This window comes from Rhinopithecus roxellana, chromosome 6 (assembly GCF_007565055.1).
Source record: "Rhinopithecus roxellana isolate Shanxi Qingling chromosome 6, ASM756505v1, whole genome shotgun sequence".
NCBI lineage: Eukaryota > Metazoa > Chordata > Mammalia > Primates > Cercopithecidae > Rhinopithecus > Rhinopithecus roxellana.
Window position 1 is genome coordinate 122,365,583 of NC_044554.1, and position 25,939 is coordinate 122,391,521.

At 36.6% G+C, this 25,939-nt stretch overlaps 1 protein-coding gene across 1 annotated transcript in view; it reads right to left on the reverse strand.

Annotated features, from left to right (window-relative positions):
* Positions 1 to 668: 668 nt before the first annotated feature.
* Positions 669 to 25,939, reverse strand: part of FAM133B (family with sequence similarity 133 member B) — a 29,720-nt gene continuing 4,449 nt past the window's right edge. Inside the window, exons 2-11 of the mRNA XM_010389473.1 lie at positions 20,875 to 20,972; positions 18,649 to 18,727; positions 17,654 to 17,728; positions 17,476 to 17,508; positions 16,982 to 17,044; positions 16,438 to 16,530; positions 15,100 to 15,150; positions 9,224 to 9,316; positions 5,582 to 5,629; positions 669 to 2,010 (exon numbers count right to left, since the gene is read on the reverse strand). Coding sequence (XP_010387775.1) covers positions 1,924 to 2,010; positions 5,582 to 5,629; positions 9,224 to 9,316; positions 15,100 to 15,150; positions 16,438 to 16,530; positions 16,982 to 17,044; positions 17,476 to 17,508; positions 17,654 to 17,728; positions 18,649 to 18,727; positions 20,875 to 20,972 — 720 coding nt within the window. The 3' untranslated portion in view covers positions 669 to 1,923. The remainder of the gene's footprint in view (positions 2,011 to 5,581; positions 5,630 to 9,223; positions 9,317 to 15,099; positions 15,151 to 16,437; positions 16,531 to 16,981; positions 17,045 to 17,475; positions 17,509 to 17,653; positions 17,729 to 18,648; positions 18,728 to 20,874; positions 20,973 to 25,939) is intronic.

Here is a 25,939-nt window from a genome sequence, read left to right on the forward strand (position 1 = left end):
TTTTAATAGCTAAAAATTTAGGGATATGTCTTATTTATTTCAGGCTTAACATCTAGGAGTGTTTTTTTTTTTTTTTTTTGAGACGGAGTCTCGCTCTGTCGCCCTAACTGGAGTGCAGTGGCCGGATCTCAGCTCACTGTAAGCTCTGCCTTTCGGGTTCACGCCATTCTTCTGCCTCAGCCTCCTGAGTAGCTGGGACTATAGGCGCTCGCCACCTCGCCCGGCTAGTTTTTTCTTTGTATTTTTTAGTAGAGACGGGGTTTCACCGGGTTAGCCAGGATGGTCTTGATCTCCTGACCTTGTGATCCGCCCGTCTTGGCCTCCCAAAGTGCTGGATTACAGGCTTGAGCCACTGCGCCCGGCTAGGAGTGTTTCTTATCTTTGTAAGTTTACTTGCAGTCCAAAGGGAGCTGATAAGAACACAGCTATTTTTAAGCAAAATAGCTATTTATTCAGCCTGTTGTCATGCCAACATGTTCTGTGCATATACCACTATAATTAGCACATCCTTTGTAACAGGCAAAATTGTACATCAAGTTGTATTTCATGTTACCTGATTATATAAAAATGTAAAATGAAAATGAATTATCAATTCCTTTTAACATTCCTAGTAAACAATTCAGCAGTAGATATGAGGCACAAAATCCTAGTAAAATATGACACAGGGAGAGCAATAATGTAACTCTTATTTAAACTTAACTTGTCATAATTTGCTATTAATATACAAAGACAACAAACTTTTAAAACATTACATTTACTAAGATTCTGGCAATAAGACACAGCATACCAGGCTTGCCACTCAACTTGTTATTGTAAGTCTCAGCTTCAATATGAAGCCTTTTTTTTTTTTTTTTTAAATCAAAATCCTGCTTTTTACATGCTAAATATCTTGGCAAGTAGGCCATTAAACACAGTAATGAACTTAAGACAGCAAGAGTGAGGAGTTAACAAAAGCTAAACATTGCAGCCTAAACAGAATTCATACAAAAAATAAACTATCACTGGTTACATAAAATTTTCCTGACTGGTTAAAACTTAGTATAAAACATGCATTTTAGAATCTTTAGCTATCAAGTTCAAAAAGTACCAGTGTCTATTTAAAATAATTCCTCTCCCAAGCCAAAGTGTAATCAAAATTAATTCAAATGACATAACACATTCTAATGCTAAAAAATATTCATTATTACTGAAGTGGAGGTAAATCTCAGAGCTTTTGGGGCTTTCTCATGCTGCAAATGGCTGTTTCTCTGGTTCACTGAAAGCAGCATATGACAGCATCCAAGGATGACACTAAGCTCAGTAAAGGGCAAGACTGCTGGTAGCCAGCTCTGACCTCCCTGTGAAGCATGGCTACTGTGTCCAGAATATAGGATGTGTGAGGATCAAAGGCACACTATTCTGCTAGCTAAAGAGATAGCAAACCACCCCCCCAACCCTAAAAGCTCCTTCCCCAGGTAAATAAAAGTATACAAGGGGAAAAAATTAAAATACACTTATTTACAGAGTAAGGGTTTTGAAATATTAATGTAATCCCTCCTTCAAAAATTTTAACTAGAGTCATCTGGTCATTTCTGATTACATCTTAAAGATACATCCAGATTCAATTTCTGTTGGTTTATCCTTAGACACTTCTAGTCAAAAGTATTAATTTTATTCCCAAATATCTTAACCACCAGTATGACTGCAGTGTCTTATCTCCCAGAGTTATCAAGCACTGGAAGAAAAAAAAAAAAGATGTTCAAGCAGCAGGCAACATTTATGGCCCTTTCACACAGTGGCATCTGAGTGGCTACTGAAGAGTCCAGAAATAATTCTAAAAACAAGAAAATTCATGCATTTTAGTAAATATGTTGTAGTTTTCACAGTTGAAATTTCCTCAGACATTGCACTTTCTTTAGAAGGGAATCCTGATTTTTCTTAATGTTATGGTGAGTCAGGACTTGAACTAGCAGCCTTCTTTTTCTTCTTCTTACTGTGTTTCTTATGTTTCTTTTTCTTTTTCGTTTTTTCCTGTAAAGATAATTCCATATTATACATTACTACATAAAAATATGCAAATTAAAAGCATCTTTACCATGCTTCTCCTAAGCTACTACATAATTCCAGACAATCCACACAACCAAGTAAACTACTCAAAACATTTCTCGAAAAGTCTCAACAACCCGCATCATATGAGGACTAAAAGAGTTCTTGTTCATTTTCAAAAAGACAGGGAGAAACTCTTAAGTCATTAGCACATTAACGTAACTTCTAACAAAATTTCCTAAAGGAAATAAATTCAATTGAATCATGCTACCAATCACTATATTTCATGCTATATAACTTCTAAAGGTAAAGTAATTACAGTTACTGGAAAGCAGTAACCACAGAAAAACCTAATTGTTTTTTTAAGACAGTTTTCAGACAGAACAGAAATATTAAATTTGCTAGTTTTCAGTAAATAGGAACACAGGTACTGTGTACTGCTCAGACTGGCAGCACTAATTGAAGTTGTTGTAATTATTAAATTAAATTATTAAATTAAAATCAACTAATTAGTACAAAGTATCAATATATAGTTAAAAAGTTTATTTTGTTAAGCAAAACAGATGTCTGATTTTTAGAAGAAAATGCCACTAAAGCCTGGTAAAAGTAGTTTAACTGAGTGAATTGAAGGGAGTTTTGCTGAAGTCTGACTCTCCTATTTCTGTTATAGAAGGCAGAACTTTTAGAAACGTAGATACTTTGGAAAGGTGGTACCAAATGAGAGACTGCTGCTAGTGTATTGATATTCAAGAGAAGAAAATGAAAAGCAAGAAAGGAGAAGAGACCTATAAGGATGGTAACAGCAGAGCTTCCTATCCATTTCCTATCTATCAGCACTACCTACTCTCCCCTCTCTCAAAGGCCTCTACCACTCTGTGGCACTAAGCTAATTTTCATCATTCTTTTTTCACTGCATGTTTGAAGTACATAGGGAACTTTACAGAGTCCAAAATCTTGTAATTTGGGCTTTTAAAACTAAGTTTTGGGTATAGGTTGCCTTTTTTTTTTTTTTTTCCCACAAAAGGACAGCTGAGCACTCTCTTCTAAAAATCATTTTCTTCTTAGCTTCCATGACACCTCTCTGCTGGTTTTCTTCTATCACTAAGACCTCTTCATTTCCTTTGCCTGCTCTTCTTCCTCTACTCGGCTTTTCTGGGGCTTCCTTTCGTTGTTTTCCACATACTCTTCCAGTCACATGCTTTACTTTCCACTTAAACACCAATGAAGCCCAAATCTTTATGTGCAGTCCTACACTTTGACCTCAGGACTGTAAGTGCCTCATTAACAGCTCTACCTGGGATGTCTGGCAGGCATATCTGAAATTACCACAACAAAATGCTTCATTTTTCTCTCCAAATCCCCAGCCATCTTAGGTAACTGGCACTACTTATCTGTCATTTTGCTTAAGTCAAAGAATCTAAGCTATCTTTGATTCTGCTCTTTGCTTTAACTCCAATGTCCACATTCAAAGCACCAAGGAAGTCTTACCATCTAAGTTCAAAATGTATCTCAAATCCATCCTTGCCTGTCCAACTCCATTACTATCACTGCTGTACAAACATCATTCCTCACTTGTGCTCACTTACCTCCTGTACCAAAGCATTTACAAAATGTAAAATATTTAAGTCACCTTTGTTTAAAACCCTCAGAACAGCTTCTTATAACATTCTGATGAAAACACACTCTGCGGTGTAATGTCAGTAAGCCTCTGCTTACTTCCCACCCTCATTGTATGGCATTCCTCTTTCCCTACCAGGCATTAAGCCACTTACCTTCTCTTAGTCCCTCAAATATAACAAGCTTATTTTCACTATAGGTCCTTAAGAGCTCTTCCCTCTGCCTAGGATATTCTTTCCTTCAATCTTCATGTGGTTGGCTCTTTCTTATAAATCAGATTTCAGCTTAGTTTCACTTCCTCAGCGAGTATTTCATGAGCCCCTCCCCACAGTATCTCTCTCACGTATCATACTCTTCTATCTTGTACTCCATTATACTCTTAAGACTAAGTGCCTGCACAGAAATGCTTCATACATACACAACTAGCTGAAAGCATAGAAACAGTGAAAGTATGCAAATACTAATGTGGTTATGTCTTAATTAATCTGAACCACAGACCAAAGCTATCTTCACCCAAACTACTTTCACATTCAGAAAAAACAAACAAAAAAACCTTATTTGTCATCGTAGGTTTGGAGCATATAAAACGTTATTTCTGAATCATTACTAGGTGAGCTTTCCTATCAGAGAAGGTACCTCGTTTGAAGAGTCAGGGAAATTCTGGGAAGGAGTTACTCAAACCTACCAATGATGATGTTTTTATTTTTCTTTCACCTTTCCCTAAGAAAAGGCCTTCAAAGGTCATCGCTCACATTTATACTGAGGCCCCCTAAATTACTTTGCTGATATTGTTTGCATTCCTCTTTGAAAATAATCTGTTAACCATTTTCTCTCGGTTGATCTCCTTCTTATTTGGATACTACTTCTATTTTCCTTAATTCACCTCTTCTTTCTCTTTTCTTCTCAATTTGCATTAATAGCAGGGTTTGGCTTTAAAAACTATCAAAAGAATCTTTATTAATGAGTCATTTATGTTGTCATATTCTTATTTTTTCATTGCAGCTAGTGCCTGGAGAGGCTTTTTCTGTTATTACCAGATTTGGCTGATTTGAAAGTAACTATTATCAAAGATAACGGAAATCACCATACTTTGGTCTCTCATATTTCATGTTGTAGCTTAAGAAAGTCAAAACAGAAATTTGAACTTATATTTCTTGTTTTTTATTTTTTTTGAGATGGAGTCTTGCTCTGTTGCCAAGGCAGCAGTGCAGTGGAGCGATCTCAGCTCACTGCAACCTCTGCCGCCCAGGTTCAAGCGATTCTCCTGCCTCAGCCTCCCGAGTAGCTGGATTACAGGCACCCACCACCACGCCCAGCGAATTTTTGTATTTTTTTTTTTTTTTTTTAGTAGAGACGAGGTTTCACCATGTTGGCCAGGCTGATTTTGAACTCCTGACCTCGTGATCCACCGGTCTCAGTCTCCCAAAGTGCTGGGATTACAGGTGTGAGCCACCGTGCCCCACTCTGTCGCCCAGGCTGGAGTGCAGTGGCGTGATCTAGGCTCACTATAAGCTCCGCCTCCCGGGTTCATCCATTCTCCTGCCTCAGTCTCCCGAGTAGCTGGGACTACAGGCACCCATGACCACGCCGGGCTAATTTTTTTTTGTTTTTAGTAGAGACGGGGTTTCACTGTGTTAGCCAGGATGGTCTCGATCTCCTGACCTTGTGACCCACTGCGCCCGGCCCTGAGCTTATATTTCTAACAGTAAAATAATGAAATGGAAACAGGACATGCTTGCTACCAGGGCATTTTTTATTTTTCATGATCCATTTTGACTTTCTCCTCCTACCCATTAAGTGAAGCTGCTGAATACACCACACCTTTCCCAACAAATACTTATTTGGTCCCAGTAAATCCAATCAAGCTTTCCCATGACTCATTTTATATTAAACCAAAACACCTATGCTATTGTCTGTAAAAACATTAAGAGATACTTGCTGTTGCTTTTTCTCGTTCTTCACTGCTTTTCTTCTTTTTTGCTCGCACCTAGAAAGTTTCAATTTTTGTGGAGAACAGAAGACAAACATGTAATTTGCACTCAAGTCATTTTTCTTTCATTCTCTATCTTGCATCTTCAAAATTTAAATGTAAAAAACGTTTTGACAATCACAGGACATTTAAAATAACTCCTGTTACATCTCAACGAGGTTTCAATAAAAAACATATAATCTCAGCACTTTGGGAGGCCAAGGCGGGAGGCTTGCTTGAACACAGGAGTTCAAGGCTAGCCTGAGCAACATAGAGTCCCCCATCTCTACCAACGGAAAAAAAAAAAAAAATAGCTGGGCACAGTGGCATGTGCCTGTAGTCCCAGCTACTTGGAAGGGTGAGGTGGGAGGATCACTTGAGCCCAGGAGGTTGAGGCTGCAGTGAGCCCTGTTTGCGCCACTGCACTCCAGCCTGGGTGACAGAGTGAGACTTTGTCTCAAAATAGGCAAAAAAAAATCAGCTCTGAAATGAGACAGATTAATGTCTGAATCCTATCTTACTCTCAACATCTGTAAAATGGAGATAATATCCACCCTCAAGGGGAAGTGCCTAAAATACAGCAGGTATTTCTCTCACTCTGTGGTGCTCAACAAATGGTAGCTCTATATTCAGTGTAGTTAGTATAAGCCAACAGCTTAAACTTCTAAGTAAGAATTATCATCCCATTTATATTTTATTTCAATCTTTTTGAGTGTGGTACACTGGATTTAAACTAAACTGAGGCAGGGAGCAGTGGTTCGTGTCTGTGATCCCAGCGCTTTGATAGGCCAAGGTGGGAGAATTGCTTGAGGCCAGGAGTTAAGACTCCACCTCTACAAAAAAAGTTTTGCTAAAAATTAGTGGGGTATGGTGGCATGTGACTGTAGTCCTAGCTACTTGGGAGGGTGAGGTGGAAAATCACTTGAGCCCAGGAGTTCCAGGCTGCAGTGATCTATGACTGTACTGCTGCACTCCAGCCTGGGCGACAGAACAAGACTCCGTCTCAAAAAAAAAAAAAAAGAATAAATAAACTGAAAGTTGCCAAAGCTTTCATAAGCTTTCATATTACATGTTAAGCCCAAATGTAAGCTATTTCATAATAAATTTGCTACCATGTAGCAGACAAACATAATACAATACTAATACATTACATATAAAACAATATTTATAAATTTGCCTAATGTTGAATTGTATAATTTTGCTGCTGAGTGGCTACAATATTAAATACATCACAAATACATTAAAATGCAGTCAACAATAAAAAAAAGCGTAAGGACTTAAAAAAATACAACACATAAGCATTAGAGATCACAAGCTCACACCAGAGATCACTAACGCACTAGCTCTTTTTACCGAGAACCTAGGAAACAAGATTTTTATTGTTATTCTTGTTATTACAATGACTAAGGGTGACAGATGTACTGCATCTATATTTAGCCAGGCAGAGATGAGGGATGCTGTCACGCCATGTCCTGAATAGCCCTGTACATCCTCCACAATTTTTGAATAGCCTGCTAAACATTCACGTGATGAACCTGTTTACAATACACAAACTAATTTTTTTTTTTTTTGACAAAGTCTCGCTCTGTTGCCCAGGATGGAGTGCAGTGGTGCGATCTTGGCTCACCGTAGCCTCCGCCTTCCTGGTTCAAGCGATTCTCCTGCCTCAGCCTCCTGAGTAGCTGGGATTACAGGCCTGTGCCACCGTGTCTGGCTAATTTTTGTATTTTTAGTAGAGACAGGGTTTTGCCATGTTGGCCAGGCTGCTCTTTAACTCCTGACCTCAGGTGATCCATCCGCCTTGACCTCCCGAAAGGCTGGGATACAGGCGTGAGCCACCACGCCCAGCCCAGAAACTAAATTTTAAAAAATAAAAAAAAAAAAAATTTTTAAAGAGACAGGGTCTCACTATATTGCCCAAGCTGGTCTTGAACTCCTGGTCTGAACTGATTCTCCTGCCACAGCCTCCCAAATCGCTGAGATTACAGGTGCCACAAGAGGCTGAGCCACTGCACCCAGCCTCTTGTGCAGGATTTTAAGATACATTTTAAGATAATGCCACCACATGGTTTTTGAAGGGCATATATAATACACCTGCTAGAGCCTGCATTTTGTTTTTTTCTTAAGATTCTATGTCTTCTGGTGTTATCGCATTGATTGACTGATTAAGATGGAGTTTTGCTCTTGCTGCCCAGGCTGGAGTGTGATGGTGTGATCTTGGCTCACTGCAACCTCCTCCGCCTCCCAGGTTCAAGTGTTTCTCCTGCCTCAGCCTCCCGAGTAGCTGGGATTACAGGCACCACGCCTGGTTAATTTTTTTTTTTTTTTTTTTTTTTTTAGCAGAGATGGGGTTTCACCATGCTGGCCAAGCTGGTCTGGAACTCCTAATCTCAGGTGATCCACCCGCCTCAGCCTCCCAAAGCGCTGGGATTATAAGCACGAGCCACTGCGCCTGGCCTGGTGTTATGGCATTCAATCATTTACACTGAAATACAATTTCATAAAATTACACATTATTATCATTATTATTTTTTTAGAGACGGGGTCTTGCTATGTCCCCTGGGCTAGAGTGCAGTGGCTATTCACAGGTGCGATCAGAGTGTACTGCAGCCTCAAACTCCAGGGCTCAAGCAACCTTTTTGCCTCAGCATTAGCTTTCATTTCAGGAGCAATTACAAGACACTGCTATAAAATGGGGGCAATAGATCTTACAGGAGCGAGTGCCACTGTTGCAGACCAAGAACAATGAAATCAGAAAGGAGAGAGGCACAAACAAACAAAAATGCAAGACTCAGGGAATGGGGAGATGAGGAATACAGTAGACAGACAGAGCTGGGCAGGACTGATACAGGAGGAGGCTAATACGGAAACGACTAAGGAATCACGAAAACCAGCTCTTGTTGCAATCTGCTACCACCCCTTGTAAGCAAGGGTAAGATCCTCAACTCTTTTAGATTATACTATTGGTGGATTAAATATATTGATCGCCAAAGAAAGCTACAGTTTTAAAGATAAATGATTCTAGGGCAAACTTGGCTTAGATTTTACTGTAACACCAAGAATTATGCAACCTTTAGCCACCATTTACTCTGTCTCAGGTATGATGCAATGCCTTTCGTAATTTATCACCTCATTTAGTTCTCACAACAAAGTAATATGTATGTTTCCTGCCAACATTTCTTCTCCACTTAATCACCTTTCTATGCCCCGAAAAGTAGCTTAAAACACAACGAAATAGTATCAACTAAACTGAGATAGTATATGCAATATTCTATTTTAACAATATAAGAGAATGTTGGGTTTCAACATGTTGTATGTTACACAGCTTCTTTCATGTAATAAGAATGGTAGCAAAATAAGAAGAAAATATTAGAAGACTAAAAATATCTCAGATTGGAAAGGTATGTGGAAATATGGTTAATTACAAAAAATAAAAGATAATTATCTTCTGGAAAAAAGCAAAACTCATTCTGAAATGAAATAACTTTCTTTTTTTCATACTAGAAAGGTGAATAAATTAAATATGAAGTATTTCTTTTTACTAAGTCATATTTATTAAATCAATTACTAAGCATTTTGAAATAGAGAAAATGGATTTGATCATATACTTACCTCCTCAATATACTCTGATTCTGACAAGGACTCAGATGATAAAGGTTTATCTTCAGAATACATCTTTCTCTTTTTGCTGAGTCCTTTAATATCCTATGAAAAATAAATACATTTATCTTGACTCAAAAAGATACACTTTGTCACATACATTTTATGTTTCTAAGTTCTATTTAATTCTTCTAATTATTACAATTACCCATTTTTATTTTAGAGTGCCTAAAAATTGTAACATTTATGAGGATTTAATTCCATTAAAGCAATATTAAATAAATTGAAAAGAAGTAACTACATATCCATTTAGATGTACTATCCACCTTATTTTCTTAAATTATACAGAATAGACTTTTAAACAGTCATATGAAACCACGCACATGATGTAAGATTTGGTTCCTTTGTATTTTAATTCTTTTGTTTCTATGCAGGATTGGATTAGATAGGCCTAGTACTGCAGAAAAGAAAATAAATGGGTAATTATTTGCAATGATCTAAAAGAATCTCTACATAGTAATTCCTTTAGTGCATTTAAAGTGTTAAATGTAAATATGTGTTTAAAAAAAAAATTTTTTTTTGAGACAGAGTCCTGCTCTGTTGCCCAGGCTGGAGTGCAGTGGCGTGATCTCGGCTCACTGCAAGCTCCGCCTCCCAGGTTCACACCATTCTCCTGCCTCAGTCTCCCAAGTAGCTGGGACCACAGGGGCCTGCCACCACGCCCGGCTAATTTTTTTTGTATTTTTAGTAGAGACGGGGTTTCACTCTGTTAGCCAGGATGGTCTTGATCTCCTGATCTCGCGATCCACTCGCCTTGGCCTCCCAAAGTGCTGGGATTACAGACATGAGCCACTGCACCCGGCCAAAAAAATCTTAAACTCTTAGTATTTTTAATGTTGAAAAAGTGAGTAACTCTGGAGAAGGAGAGGGGACTGAGATTGGGAGTAGTACTTAGGGGCTTAAATACATATTTGAAGAAATAAAAAATTATGACAACACCCAAAGCAAGTATAACAAAATGTTAAGATTTATTAGTTGCATAGTGGATATGCTGGTTATCATTTTATTACTTTTCATGGCACTGTTCTGTATATTTGAAGTAGTTCATAACAAAAACAAAACTACACAATGGAAAAAGTGTTCACCACCTAATCTTACATAAAAAAATTCAGGACATAAAACTTTTTATACAGCATGAGTCTAATTTTGAAGACAAACAAAAATGCAGAAATAAACTAACAGTGATGATCTCTCTATGGGCTAGATTATAGGAGACTTCCTTTCGTTTCTGCAAACAGCATTGTTATTTTGGCTGAAATGTTAAATGTTAATTGTAAGAAAATGGACTCAAATCCCACTACCAGAGATTAAACACTATTAAGATTTTTGGAAACATCTTTCTACATGTATGTTTACAATATTACATGAATACTTGCTGTTTGGAACATGCTCTTCTCACCCAATAATATCTTTCCATGCCAACTACAACATCATTTATGGCTGCATTTAACATTCACGAAAATGCCAAATTTACTTAACCCATCTCCTTCTGGAGGACAGGAATATGGACTCTTTGCTATTAAAAACAAAGCTGAAATAGAATGAAGTGTAGTACTTGAGTGCAAACTCTTTAATAATGATGACTAAATCAAAGACCAACATAGCCTTCACACAAACGTAATCCTTTTCTCCCACTGTGTCCAAAATTTGTCTGTCACCCATTTATGAATCACACTTTACCAAGAAGCCTCCCTCTCAGGCTCTTTATCAATTGTATCAGACAATACAGTTTGTGTTTTCTTTGTCTGTGTATGTGTGGTATTCTTTTTTCCTTATTAAAGATCATTAATTTTTTGTGTTATATATTCTTAGAAGTTTTTCTTAGTCTGTTCATTGTATTTAAACTTTGTTCACAGTTTAATTTTTGCGATCAGTTTTTGCCATTCAGAATTTGAAATATATGGTCAGAAGTTTCTGAGTTTTGAGGCATAAGTCTTCCTCACTCCAGTACTATAATATTCACCCTTTCTCTAGTTGCATTTTTATACATTTAAATCTCTGAGCTGTCTGGGATTTATCTGGCTTTATGTAGTGGCCAGCTTTATATTTTCCAAATGATTAGTCATTTTGTTCCAAGAAATGCCATCTTTATCATATTACTACATTCCACAAATTCTCGAATTTTGACCTGGACTCTATACTGTCCCACTGTTTTGTCTATTCCTGTACTAGTACTGCACTACGTTAATTAAAACATTCTTATAATGTGTTAATATCAGTATGGCAAGTTATACCCAGGAACATGTTATGACTCTCCATTCATTCAATCTTCATATGTCTCTGAATAGACTTGTATAGTTTTCTTCAAATAAGTACTGCTTACTTCTTTAAAATTTTCCTATAGTTTTTTGGTTACTACTATAAATGGGATATTTTCTTCCACTGTATTTTCTAATTGAGTATTTTATTATCAGCACTTTCAGAACAATTTTAAATAATAAAGGGGCTAAAAACAATGATTATGTGACTTAAAATTAAAGATTTCATATGATTATAATAGACACAAAAACCAAGTAAAGAGATGCCATGAACCAGAAAATGTTATTTCTTTCCAACAGAAAAATGGGCAAAGACTATGAAAAGCAATGCAAAGAAAATGAAATATGAATGGCTAATAAACAAATTAAGAAGTTCAACCATTTGTATACATTAAATTTGCAATAATGACATCTCCCTGGGTTGACAAGTATGTGAAACAAGGGTATTTTTACACACTAGCAAGAATGCAAAGTAACAAGCACGTGGGCAAGCAAAATGTTCACAAGTTAAATGTACATCCTAGAACTTAGAAATTACAGTCCAAAGTATCCTTTAGAAAATTAACAGTAACTGGCTGGGCGCAGTGGCTCACACCTGTAATCCCAGCACTTTGGGAGGCTGAGGTGGGCGGATCACGAGATCAAGAGTTCGAGATCAGCCTGACCAACATGGTAAAACCCCATCTCTACTGAAAATACAAAAAAGTAGCCGGGTGTGGTGGCACATGCCTGTAATCCCAGCTATTCAGGAGGCTGAGGCAGGAGAATCGCTTGAACCTGGGAAGCAGAGGTTGCAGTGAGCTGAGATTGCACTACTGTACTCCAGCCTGGGTGACAGAGCAAAACTCTGTCTCAAAAAAAAAAACAAAACAAAACAGTAAAAGAAGAAATGGGTAAGAAATATCCACAGCAGCACTGTTTGCATTACTGAAAAATTAAAGCAATCTAGATGTCCATAAAAAGGAGAATGAAGAAATAATTTGTGGTGGATTAATTAGTAGAATACCATAAGCAAAACAAACAAACAAACAAACAAACTTGAAAGTATCAGTAAGGATAGATGTCAACAGTAACGCTGAATGAAAAGAAACAAGTTTCAGAAGGAAACACAATGATACCATTTTGATAATACACAATATTCTTCCCATTCCGTAGGTATAACTAAAAAAATAAAAAAAACCACACACACACAATATTCTGTTATTTATGAACACATACTAATGTAATAAAAGTATATAAATGTGGATGGGAAAGACATGCACTAGTTTCAGGATCAGCTACCTCAAAGGAAGAAATGGTAGTTTAGGGATCTTTTTTTTTTTTTTAAGAGATAGGGGTCTTACTCTGTCATCCAAGCAGGAGTGCAGTGGCATGATCACAACTTACTGTAACCTCCAATTTCTCAGCTTAAGTGATCCTCCCACTTCAGTCTCGGGAGAAACTAAGTGATCCTCCTGCCTCAGCCTCCCAAAGTGTTTGGATTACAAGCATGAGCCATTGTGCCCAGTCTTTTTTCTTCTTCTTCTTCTTTTTTTTACATAAAACAAGACCTGAAGCCAATGTAAATCACTTACTAATTCCAGCTGGTAAATATATTAATATTTGTTGATTATATGTGTGTATATTCCTCTGTATCTAATATTTTAAGTACTTAAAAATTGCAGTTCAGTTTTAATATTTCATGTTTCTACGTTACCAGATTTAATTTCACACATACTTTTTTGTTGTTTTTTTTAAACAGGGTAACCACTTATTTTATAATTGCTCTGAAAATCAGGAATTAATGCTGAATTACATCACGTCCTTCTGGCAACTCCTGAAATAATCATATGGTTTCTTTCCTTGATCAGTTAATATGGCAAATCATATTAATAAATTATCCTTGAATTCTTGGAATTGGTCATTATAGTTTCTTTTCTAAGTGTGTTTTTAAGTTAAATTTTATTTTTTTTCAATTGAGATGCAGGGTCTCACTCTCTGTCCCAGGATAAAGTGTAGTGGCATGACCTTGTGGGCTCAGTCTCCCAAGTAGCTAGGACTACATCACGCCTGGTTAATTTTTAAAATTAATTTTTATTTGCAAATTGTTATGTAAACCACTCCTAGGCATATACCCAAGAGAAATGAAAACATGCATCCATACAAAAACTTGTGTTTATAAATGTCCATAGCATCATTATAATAGCCAAAAGGTAGAAACAAAACCAAATGCCCATCAACAAATGAACGGACAGAGAAATCAGCTCCCCCCGCGCTGCCACACACACACACACACACAAATGGAATATTATTTAGCCATACAAAAAACCAAAGTACTGATACACGCTACAACTTGGATGAAATTTGAAAATACTATGCTAGCTGAAAGACACAAACGGTTACATATTATATGACTGCTTTTATATGATAAATCCAGAATAGGCAAATCCATAGTCAGAATGCCCATTAGAGGTTACCAGAGAATGAGGGAGTGGTGGTGATTATTTAATGGATATGGAGTGTTTTTATGGGGTGATGAAAGTTTTGATGGGGTGAGATGGTGGTTGCACAATACTGTAAATACATTAACTAATACTGAATTTTAGTTTTAAAATGTCAACGGTATATTATGTGAACTGCACATAATATACCATTGTATATGGTATATACCATTGTGTACCATGGTATATTAAATGAAACTGAAACTGAATTTCAGTTTCATTTTCTATCATTAAAAAAAATATAAATTGAGTAAAAAAAAAGTGACACTGGTCTATAGTTGTAATACTGCACTCTTCAGGTTTTTCTTTATTTTTAATAACCAGAGTAACAATTTAAAATGTAAACCAGAAATTAAGATGGGCATAAATTCTGCTTTAACTATACAGATAAGTTATAAATGAAGGTAAAACATCTATTTACAATAGTAAGAAGATTTTTCAATATTTATCTATAGTATATTCAATTTGAAAGAGAAATTAACGTTCTTTAATTGGAAGGGCCTTCTTCAAAATGATTTAAGAAATCAAAGGAAATGGGCCGAGCGCGGAGAAGCCGAGGCAGGCGCATCACCTGAGGTCAGGGTTTTGACAGCAGCCTGGCCAACATGGCAAAACCGTCTCTACTAAAAATACAAAAATTAGCTGGGCGTGGTGACACACACCTGTAGTCCCAACTAAAGGGAGGCTGAGACAGGGGAATCACTTGAACCCAGGAGGTAGAGGTTGCAGTGAGCTGAGATGGCACCACTGTACTCCAGCCTGGGTGACAAAGCAAGACTACATCTCAAAAGAAAAAGAAAAAAAGAAATCAAAATAAATGTTTAATCTGCTCATCTGCATTATTTTGTACTTTTAATCTGAGATAATCCATTAATCTATACAAATTCAAACTCTCGGCCTAGAATACTCTTTTGATCCTTTATCTTCAATAATGAATCCAAATTAAAATTTGCTTTAAATTGAAACAAAATATTACAAAAACGAAATAAATACATCTCTTAAGTTAAAAAGAGGTACACATTATTATTTCTTTAAGTCAATTAAGTATTATATGACAGACTATCTTAAGGCAATGTAAGAGTATAGTTACCTTTTCTTTTTCAGTTCCATCTTTTGACTTCTTCTTCTTTTTTAAACTATCCTAAACAAAGAAATGTAGGTATCAATTTATCAATCAATAAATGCTAAGGACACAGCATTATAGAACAAAGACAAAAATACCCAAAAAGCGATTTGCTCTATGACTGAAAGAAGGCTACTCCAATCCCAGAATATTATTCTAAAAATTTAAGAGAAATGTATGTTATGTATGCATTTGCTTGTAAGCAAACAGGCTTCTTTATTTATCTGGCTGTATAACAAATTTACTCTTAAAATGGTAAGTATTGTCTGTAATACCCACATAGCTTATTTTAAAATAGGACTTCGTGCCACAGACTGTGTGCTTATGGTGGTCACATGCACTGGAGTTGTACTCTAACTTGAGAAGGCAACAATTTCTTCTTTTGAATCCTTTGAGTTCTAGCTATTAATCTTCCTGAGCCTAGTTTCCTTATCCACTTTGTCCACAGATTACCAAATTACTTCCTAAAGTTGTTGAGATTAAATGAGCTAATAAATTAAATGCTTAGAATTGTGCCTAACACATAGTAGGCACTCAATAAATGTTAGCCATCATTATCATGAGACTGGCTCTTCTGTTTTAAAAGACAAAGAGAAAACCAACATTTACTGAGTACTTTCTAGATGCCAGGTATTTTGCCAGAAGATCTCTCACAGGGGCAAGCAGCTATCTGTTATAAATGCAGACAGCTGCTTTGGTTTCCTGAGACTCTAGTATAGTGTTTGTCAAACTGTGGTCCATACACACCCCGGTATCAGAAGCACACAGGCCACCTGTTAAAGATGTAGGTTTTCAACTGTAATCAGATACTGTATCAGACTCCGGAGACAGGGCTCAGGAATCAACACTTTTTTTGGAGAACTTTTTAACTTTTTTCTGACCATTTATGTTTGAAAGCCAACTGTGTGTCTGATAATTCTGGTTAGTACAGAATAAATTTAGGTATAATATAGTAGAAAGGACACTGGACCAGATTTTAGAAGATAAAGATTCAACTTTTAATTCTAATTTAGCTGTATCATTTAAAGCCAATGCTTTTTATCTGAACTCTAACTTCTTTACGAAAACAAGGACAATAATGTCAGTTGCCATGGAAATGTGGAGACATGGAGATATATATATGAAAGCATTTGAAAAATTATTAAATGTCACAAGCAAGACATTATCAAGTACATCAATTAAGCAGCATAGAACATCAAAGTACAAATATCAGACTATCTTATTTTTGAATTGAGAGCAACTTAAGGTAGGAAGAAAAAATTAAATGTCTTTGTATCCAATATATTAATAATTTAAATAATTTACCTTACTGTCTGATTCAGTTTCTGACATGGAGCTTTCAGAAGATTTATGTGAACGGTTCTTCTTTTTCTTTCTCCGTTTTCCTTGTTTCTTATCCTACATGAAATATTTTTAGAAACATTTGCTTTCTGTCTCAAAAATCTAATCTACACATTTATTAATATAAAACTTTTATCAGTGAACAAAATTTAATGAAAGGATCAGTTTCTATACTTTTTTCTTAACACATCACTTTCCTGTTATAAAGATCAAGTGATTTGAATCACATGTAATGCCTAGCATCTAGTCAAATAGCATTTGATTTTTCAAATTTTTTTCTACTGATATTTTTCAGTCAACAAAACAAATTTTAAAATCTAAAAAATATATTACACACCAATAGTTAAGTTTCTAGTTACCGCTCATTCATGTTAGTCCTCTAAGTTATGGATAATTAAATCAAAACCTGGAAGTCAACATTTCTAACAGATATTTCACAATGGGTTTCCACTTGACATTAAAGAAATTAAGAGATATTATTTCATGAACCATTATAAGCAAACCTTACCTCATCTTCGGAATCAGAAGAACTGCTGGAAGAATCAGAGCTTGATGAAGAAGAAGATGAATACTTGACCAAGCACAAAACAATTAAAGCTTGTGAGACGCGAGAATTTTTTTCTTTTACAAAGTCTCTCAAATACTTAGTGAAATCAATCTAGTGTCTGAGAAACAGATGCCATATTCATAAGTCATAAATATGAAAATATAAAATGTCACACTTGTTCCCCGTACAAAAGCTCAACAACTTAACATATGTGGCCATGGTCACCAATCTTTCTCTTTAAATAGCAACAGAAAATTTACTAGGTTATAAGGTGGTTGGCACCTTTTTTATATCAGTGATAGAACAAAACCACTCTTCACAATCAAAGAACCTCTAAGTTCCTTGACTCATCTAGAGTTTAAGTTACCTTTAGCATACAAGTTAAACAAATTATTCTTACTTTTTTTGTTGGCTCTTAATTGTAACATTGAGAAAAATGGAAAACTTTTGCTCACCCTACCAGATTTCTTCTTTTCTTTTTTCTTTCTCTAAGCGGAAACAAAAGTACAAGTCTAAATAAGTCTAAGTCTAATAAGTGAGTTTCCAAATGCATCTATTAACAGTAGTATACAACATTATTACGAAAATCCAACTATGAGATTAAGAATAGCAATAAACTAAAAGTGGTATTACCTGTCTTTTTTTGGATGAGCTCTCACTTCCACTTAATAATTTCTCCCTGTGTTTTTCCAGTTCTTTCTTCCAGTTCTACAAAAAGGTTATAAACACCATCAGAGGCTATCTATCGTTTCTAATACACCTAATATACAGAGACAGCCACTGCTTCCTTCCCTCCATCCTCTAATACCTCTCACCCATCTCTGCTTCTAATGACAGGAAAAGAAACACAGGTGCCAATCCTTGACCCTATCACCAAAGGACCTTCTACCGGCTCTTTTCAAAGAGCATATTAAGGGATAGGGGTTCTGTATTATTGAGGAGCAGGTATTATTACTGAAGCTGAGGTCTCTTTTCAACAAAGATGGCTAGATTCTCCGTCTAGTCTGTAAAAATTGAATTAATCGCTACTGTGATTGATACATTATATACATGTTTGTAACCAAAACAAGCAAACAGACTGGGTATAATGGCTTACACCTGTAATCACAGTACTTTGGGAGGCTAAGGCGGGAAGATCGCTTGAGCTCAGAAGTTGGAGACCAGCCTGGGCAACATAGTGAGATCCTGTCTCTATTAAAAATAAAAAAAATTAGCTGGGCATAGTGGCCTGCAACTGTGGTCCCGGCTACTCGGGAGGCTGAAGTGGGAGGACTGCTCAACCCTAACTTGGAATCCAAGTTATCCGAGTCTTAGATGACTTACATTACAAGATGATTATTCTCTATTTTTTAAAGCATCCACGTAAATATAAACTTGTATTCACTATAACAATAACACTTCTAAAATACAGAACCTCTTTAACTGAGAGAGCTACGCCCAAATACTTAGGGTATTTTTTTTTTTTTAATGGAGAAAAGGCGGTGGCGGGGGTGGGTCTTACTTTGTTGCCCAGGTTGGTCTTGAAATCCTGGCCTCCCGTTTTGGCCTCCCAAAGTGCTGGAATTGTAGGTGTGAGCCACCAAAACTGGCCAAATTAGTCTTTTTTTTAACAGGTACTTTTTACAAACCTCATTCATTTTTTCTTCAAATTCAGCCAAAGCCTTGGAGCCTTTCTTTTTCTTTTCTAGTTGCTCTTTTACTTCTTCCCTTAAAAAACAGAACGAAAAAAAAAAATTTCAAGCAATTCAAATTAGATAAATGCTTACAAATAAGACAAAAAAATTTCATAAACTCTTTTAAATATTCTAATAGACCGCTATTCAATGTTGGTATTTCTTTGTTCGCATCTATAAAAATAAATTACCATAATAAAGCCTATCAGATAACACTAATCACTCCTTTTCTAAATATGGATTATAAGAGCAAATACACCAAACATCTAAGCACTTACAACAGGCACTATTTAAAATACATTTTCATTTAATCCTCACAAAAACCCTGTGGGAAAAGGTATGGATCCCCATTTTACAGATAAAGAAACCGAAGCTTGGAGAAGGTAAGAAATCCACCTAAAGTCATAAACCTGGTAGTTTTCAGTGTTAGGATGCCCTAAAATCTATCTGACTGAACTACTGTATTCTATATATGACCCATTTAATAAGGTAGCTAACATGCTGTGCAGAGAAGAGTTAATACAGCTCACCTGACGGCTTATTCTTGGAAAGACGTACTTAAAAGACTGGCCCTAGAGGCGCATCTGGGAACTCGAATTTGGAGGATTCTTGCTATTCTCTGATAAGAGCAGATCCATTGTGCCTAAACTGTTTGTACAAACAACGTAGTTCAAGCTAAATACCTGTTTTCCTTCTGGGAATCTGGACTTTTTTTTTTTTTTTTTTAAAAGAGACAAGGCCTTGCTCTGTCACCCAGGCTAGAATGCAGTGGTGTGATCATAGTTCACTGTAATCTTCAACTCCTGGCCTCAAGCAATCCTTCTGCCTCAGTATCCCAAGCAACTAAGACTACAGGCATGTACTACCACATCCAGCTAATTTAAATATATATATATAATATATATATATATATTTTTGTGTGTGTGTGTATATATATATATATTTTGTACAGACAGCATCTTGCTATGTTGCCCAGGCTGATCTCAAACTCCTGGCCTCAAGCGATCCTCCTGCCTCGGCTTCCCAAAGTGCTGAAACTCTAGGCATGAGCAACCATGCCCAGCCTTGGAATCTGGAATTTTGGTACATGACAGGCAGAGCCTGATCAGCCTCAATAAAACCCTGGGCACTGAGTCTCTAATGAGCTTCAGTTGGTTGCCAATATCTCATATGTATTATCACAACTCCTTACTAAGGGAATTAAGTCCCTCTCATGTGATCCCACTAGGAGAGGACCCTTCAAAGCCTGCTCCAGGACTTGGACAAACTTTGTTCCATGTGCCTTTTCCTTTTGCTGATTGTGCTTGGTAGCCTTTCACAGTAGTACATCTTACCATGAGTACGACTATCTGCTGAAACTCCAGTGAGTCCCTATGAGTTACTCGACCTGAGGGCTGTCTTGATGATCTGTGATACACATGTAATATATTTACTTGGACATTTCCCCTTGAAAAATTCATTCCCTCTCCCCATTAAAACATACTTTGTTTTGGGATAATGCATTTTCTGGTATGCTGCAATGGTTAACAATGGCACTCACACCCACTGGTAAATAATCCTTACTTCCTATTTAACTCAAAGGAAGGATTCCCTATTATACATAAGCATACTTTTCAACCAGTTGCCCAGTTTTTAGGTGCACTTGGGATTCTGAAGTTAACAGCTCTAAAGCCTGTGTCACATGTTGTCTCAGGAGTATGGTATTAATAAGGAAGACATACTAAAGAATAACATGGCCCACACTCTGATGCTTTATGTAAAAAAATCAGTAAGTTTTTCTAATTGATTGAAAAGTTGGCAGATAAAACTAGAAACAAAGTTGAATATTATTCTTCCTGATATCTGGTTACACCTCACTAAAGGACAAGACTACTTAAAGTCACTAAATAGCTTTGACCACTGCAAGGTTAAGATCTTTTATGGGACAGTGAAGAGACTGGTATGAAAAAGCTACCTGGCAGTGCTTTGGCCATACTGGGTAGTGGGTTCTCAAATGTTTGCTTTTTAATTGTACATGCATGTGTTTCACACATTCAAAAGAAAGCATATATCAAATGCTACTTAAAAAAAATTATTCATCTGGTAATTGCTTGGCAATCAATAAAATCAATTAAAGTCTTAAGAATAAACTTTAAAAAGTTGATAAAAAGCTTATAAATAGGTAAAGTGTTTCACAAATACCAGGTAGGCCTTGGTCGATTCAGATAATCTTGTATTGTTGGCCCTGAAGACTGGACTGGACCCCTTGATCTCGCCATTGCTATTGGGTTCATATAGGCCTTGGGGAAAGAACAACAATTAATTCCATTAAAGCAACCATTAAACATGCAAAAGCTCACTTACTCATCAAGTAATCTTTACTATAAATACATAATATATCCAGCTAAGTATATGCAATCCGACTAACCAACTTTTCATTCAAAAAAATTAATTTAACTCTCTTTTAAGCCTTAAAAGTTTGGGAGATAATATTAAAGTTTGGGAGAAAATGTGTGTGTGTGTGTGTTTTACAAGAGATTTGATGAAATAATAGATACCTCTGACCTACTGATGGCTTTACAGCTCTTTCTCCTAAAGCCCAGTAATCCTGTGAGGGTGATACCAGTATGTTCACTAGAAAATTAAGAAACTCAAATCCAGACTGGATGCAGTGGCTCATGCCTGTAATCCCAGCACTTTGGGGGCTGAGGCAGGTGGAACACCTGAGGTCAGGAGTTCAAGACCAGCCTGGCCAACATGGTGAAACCCTGTCTCTACTAAAAATACAAAAATTAGGCGTGGTGGCACACGCCTGTAATCCTAGCTACTCGGGAGGCTGAGACAGGAGAATCACTTGAACCCAGGAGGTGGAGGTTGTGGTGAGCTGAGATTGTGCCACTGCACTCCAGCCTGGGCGACACAGCGAGACTCCCTCTTACAATAACATAACATAACATAACATAACATAACATAACATAACATAACATAACATAACATAAATTCAATTCAATTCAATTCAATTTAATTCAATTCAATTCAATTCCAAAGAAGTTGAATAAGATCGAACTCTAAATTCATTGTTTATTCAACTACATTTTGTCTCCCAGGAAATACTACGTCATACTGATGACAATTTTATTCACAAATAGTTAACATCAAAAATTATACACAGGCAACAAAAAAATAAACAGAACATCAAAATGTAAAAGTTTGTGCATCAAAGGACACTGTTAAGAGTGAAAAGACAATTCACAGAATGAGAGAAAATATTTGTAAATCATAAATCTAGTAAGAGATTAATATCCAGAATGTAAAACAAGCTCCTACAACTTAACAACAAAAAAAACCCCAAGTAATTAAAAAATGGGCAGAAGACTTGAATAGGTATTTCTCTAAAGAAGGTATACAGTAAATGGCCAATAAACACATAAAAAATGTTCAGTATCACTAGTCATTAGGGAAATGTAAATTGAAACCACAAAGAGATGCCATTCTATACCCATTAGGATGGCTACTATCAAACAGAAAATTGCAAGGGTTAGCAAGGATGCAGAGAAACTGGAACCCTTTCACATTGCTGGTGGGAATGTAAAACGGTGTGGCCACTGTGGAAGACAGTTTAGTGGTTCCTCAAAAAGTTAAACATAGAACTACCACATGATCCTATATAACACTTCTAGGTATACACCCAAAAGAATTCAAAGAAGAGACTAAACAGATACTTGTACACAAATGTTCACAACCACAGGATTCACAAAAGCTGAAATGTGGAAACAATGCAAATGTCTATCCATGGACAAATGGATAAACAAAACTGTGGTATAAACATACAATGGAATATTATTCAGCCTTAAAAAAGAATGCAATTCTGACACATACTATAAACAACCTGGATCAGCCTTGAAAATATGCTAAATGAAATAAAACAAGAAAAACACAAAGGAACAAATACATTATTCCATTTATATTTGATACCTAGAAAAGAAAGAATGGAGGTTAACCAGGGTCTGGGGAGAAGAGGAATTTGGGAGTTTACTGTTTAATGGATACAGAGGTTCTTGTTTGGGATGATGAAAATAGATAGTGATGATGGTTGCATAACAGTATGAATGTACTGAATGTCACTAAACTATACACTTAGAAACAGTTAAAATGGTAAATTTTGTTATACATATTTTAGCTCAAAACATCTGCAAAAATTTAAATCATGCTGTCTACTACACTTACTACAGCAGAAAAATATTTTAGAGATTTTTTTTCAAAGACATATTGAGGCAAAACAAAGCAAAAGGTTTGTTATTGACAGTGTCCAGCAAAGCGATGTTGTTTTGTTAAAACTACTGATATACAGTCTGGTCTTTAATTCATTCTCTACCTCTTATATTTAGTTTTTCCAAATTTAAGTCAATAAAAATTTTATTTATTACTATTATTATTTTTTTTAAAAGACAGGGTCAGCCAGGCGCGGTGGCTCACGCCTGTAATCCTAGCACTTTGGGAGGCCGGGGCGGGTGTATCACCTGAAGTCAGGAGTTTGAGACCAGCCTGGCCAACGTGGCGAAACCCTGTCTCTACTAAAAACACAAAAATTAGCCAAGTGTGGTGGCGGGCGCCTATAATCTTGGCTACTCAGGAGGCTGAGGTAGGAAAATCACTTGAACCCAGGAGGCAGAGGTTGCACTGAGTTGAGACTGCGCCACTTCACTCTAGCCTGGACGAAAGAGCGAAACTCTGTCTCAAACAACAACAACAACAACAACAACAACAAAAAACGACAGGGTCTTGCTCTTTTGCCCAGGCTGGAGTACAGTGGTGAGTGGTGTGATCATAGCTCACTGCAGCTTCGAAAAATCCCCCTACCTCGGCCTCCTGAGTAGCTAGTACAACAGGTGTGAGCCACCATGCCCAGTCAACAGACATTTATGAAACTCTTCTACTTTTTAAATAAAAATAATTTTGATTGAAAATGACTATCCTCAAGGTTGGTTGAAGGCATTATACCTTGTAATAATCCAAAATAAGTGAAAGGAAACAATATATTTGTTGCATTTTATTTAACAAAATCTATGAAAATGACCATCATTTCTTTCCCAGCTTTATAACAGATAAAAGTTGTATACTTCCAGATTTCTCTGTCAGAGTAAACAATATAAAACCAGCATAAACAACACATACTGGGAACCCTTACCATTCAACTGACACAGCCTAATTACTTGGAATGAAAAAGATAAATCTTTGACATACTTTTCTACAAGCAAGAACAAATGCTAGAGCCCCTAATGTCATGAATGTTTACAGAATCAGGGCAAGATGTGGATATCAAATGCAATGTTAAAGACAGAGGCATATTGTTTTTTTTTTGTATAAAATGTTATACCCTCAAAGATTTCATTCAACTGCTTTTGCTAAGCATTTCGATTAGTTGGTGTGGAAGTATGACAAACTATGAAGGCGGAAATGAAGACAATGAAGGCAAGTACCATGTGCAGCTTAGTTCACTGTTTGTAAAACAGGAGTATTATTTGTACTGTTCAACACAGTTAAGTTTGGCTCAAAGTGTCCTCCTACTTGGGTAGTAAAATGTGGCCCCAAAGGCCAGGTACACTGGCTCACACCTGTAATCTAGCACTTTGGGAGGGTGAGGTGGGAGGAGCTTGAGCTCAGGAGAGACTAACCTTGTCTCTACTGAAAAAACAAAACAAAGCAAAAACCCTCTGTACATGGTGAAGTACAACCTGGCGTGATGTGCAAGTAAGTTCTAGCCTAATCTAAGAGTATGCCCTCTTAACCAATCAACTGAGTCTCAGCCAATCACAGGAGCCCAACCCTCAACCAATCCCAAATAGAAGGTTGCCAAATTATGCCCAGATAAGGCAAACTCAGAACTGCACCAATCAGGGAATCTCTGTATGTCATTTCCTGTTGCAAATATAGGTCACCAGGATGTAGAACATCTTCCTCCAGTTCTAGAATCTTTTTCTTGCTCAAATGACCTTTGTTAAATTTAACTGGTTTCAGGTTTTTGTTTTTAACAATATTGATCACATTCTAATTTCCTTGGTATCACGTCATAATTTTGGCAGTACCTAATGGCAAAATATTTTAGGTTAGAATTGTAAAAATTGTTCATTTCCAAAGAGTGCAAATATATACATATCAAGGATATTCAGGTCTAAATTACTAAAACAGCAAACACTGAAAACACCCAAATAGCTATCAAACTGGGATTCGCTAAATATATTAAAGTATACTCCCTATGAAATATTATGTAGCGGCCGGGCGCGGTGGCTCAAGCCTGTAATCCCAGCACTGTGGGAGGCCGAGACGGGCAAATCACGAGGTCAGGAGATCGAGACCATCCTGGCTAACACAGTGAAACCCCGTCTCTACTAAAAAAATACAAAAAACTAGCCGGGCGAGGTTGCGGGCGCCTATAGTCCCAGCTACTCGGGAGGCTGAGGCAGGAGAATGGCGGGAACCCGGGAGGCGGAGCTTGCAGTGAGCTGAGATCCGGCCACTGCACTCCAGCCCGGGCGACACAGCAAGACTCCGTCTCAAAAAAAAAAAAAAAAAGAAATATTATGTAGCTACTAAAATCAATGAAGTAGATCCATAGTTCCTGATAAGATGTTTAAGATTTCTCAAGTGAAAAGCAGAGGCAAGTTGCCAAAATAAAAGAATTATTTTAATAAATAACTAAAAATTTAAAAATTAGGCTGCATGTGCACCAAAATATAAAGGAAAACATCTATATTCATTCACACTGGAGAAAAAAATTTTAAATAATGATTACCTTTATAAAACAAAAAAGGTAACTGCATAAACATTATTATGGTAATAATAAAGGTAAACAAAATGACAAAAATCCAACCACAATACTGCCATTCCAACTCAGAGAACTGAACTGTACTTACGTAAAAATGCACAGATAATGCAGTGGCAATTTTTCATTCTAATGAAAAAAAAAATCGTAACATTTACCATGTTTTACAGTCTTCAAGTTATCTAGCATGTATCTTTAAAGTACATTAATATTTTTACTGTCTTACTGTGTACTATCAAACTGCTTTTACAAAGTACACACCAACCCATTCCTACTTTTCAGAGGAAAATAATAGTAAAGTAGTATATTCACATGCTAGGACTACGGGTACAATTACATGAACTACTGCTGAATAAGGCTTACTTTTACGCTTTTGACCAAACACTATCTCAGTCTGCTTAAATACACTCCAAATATCTCCATTATTTATTTCAATTATAATAG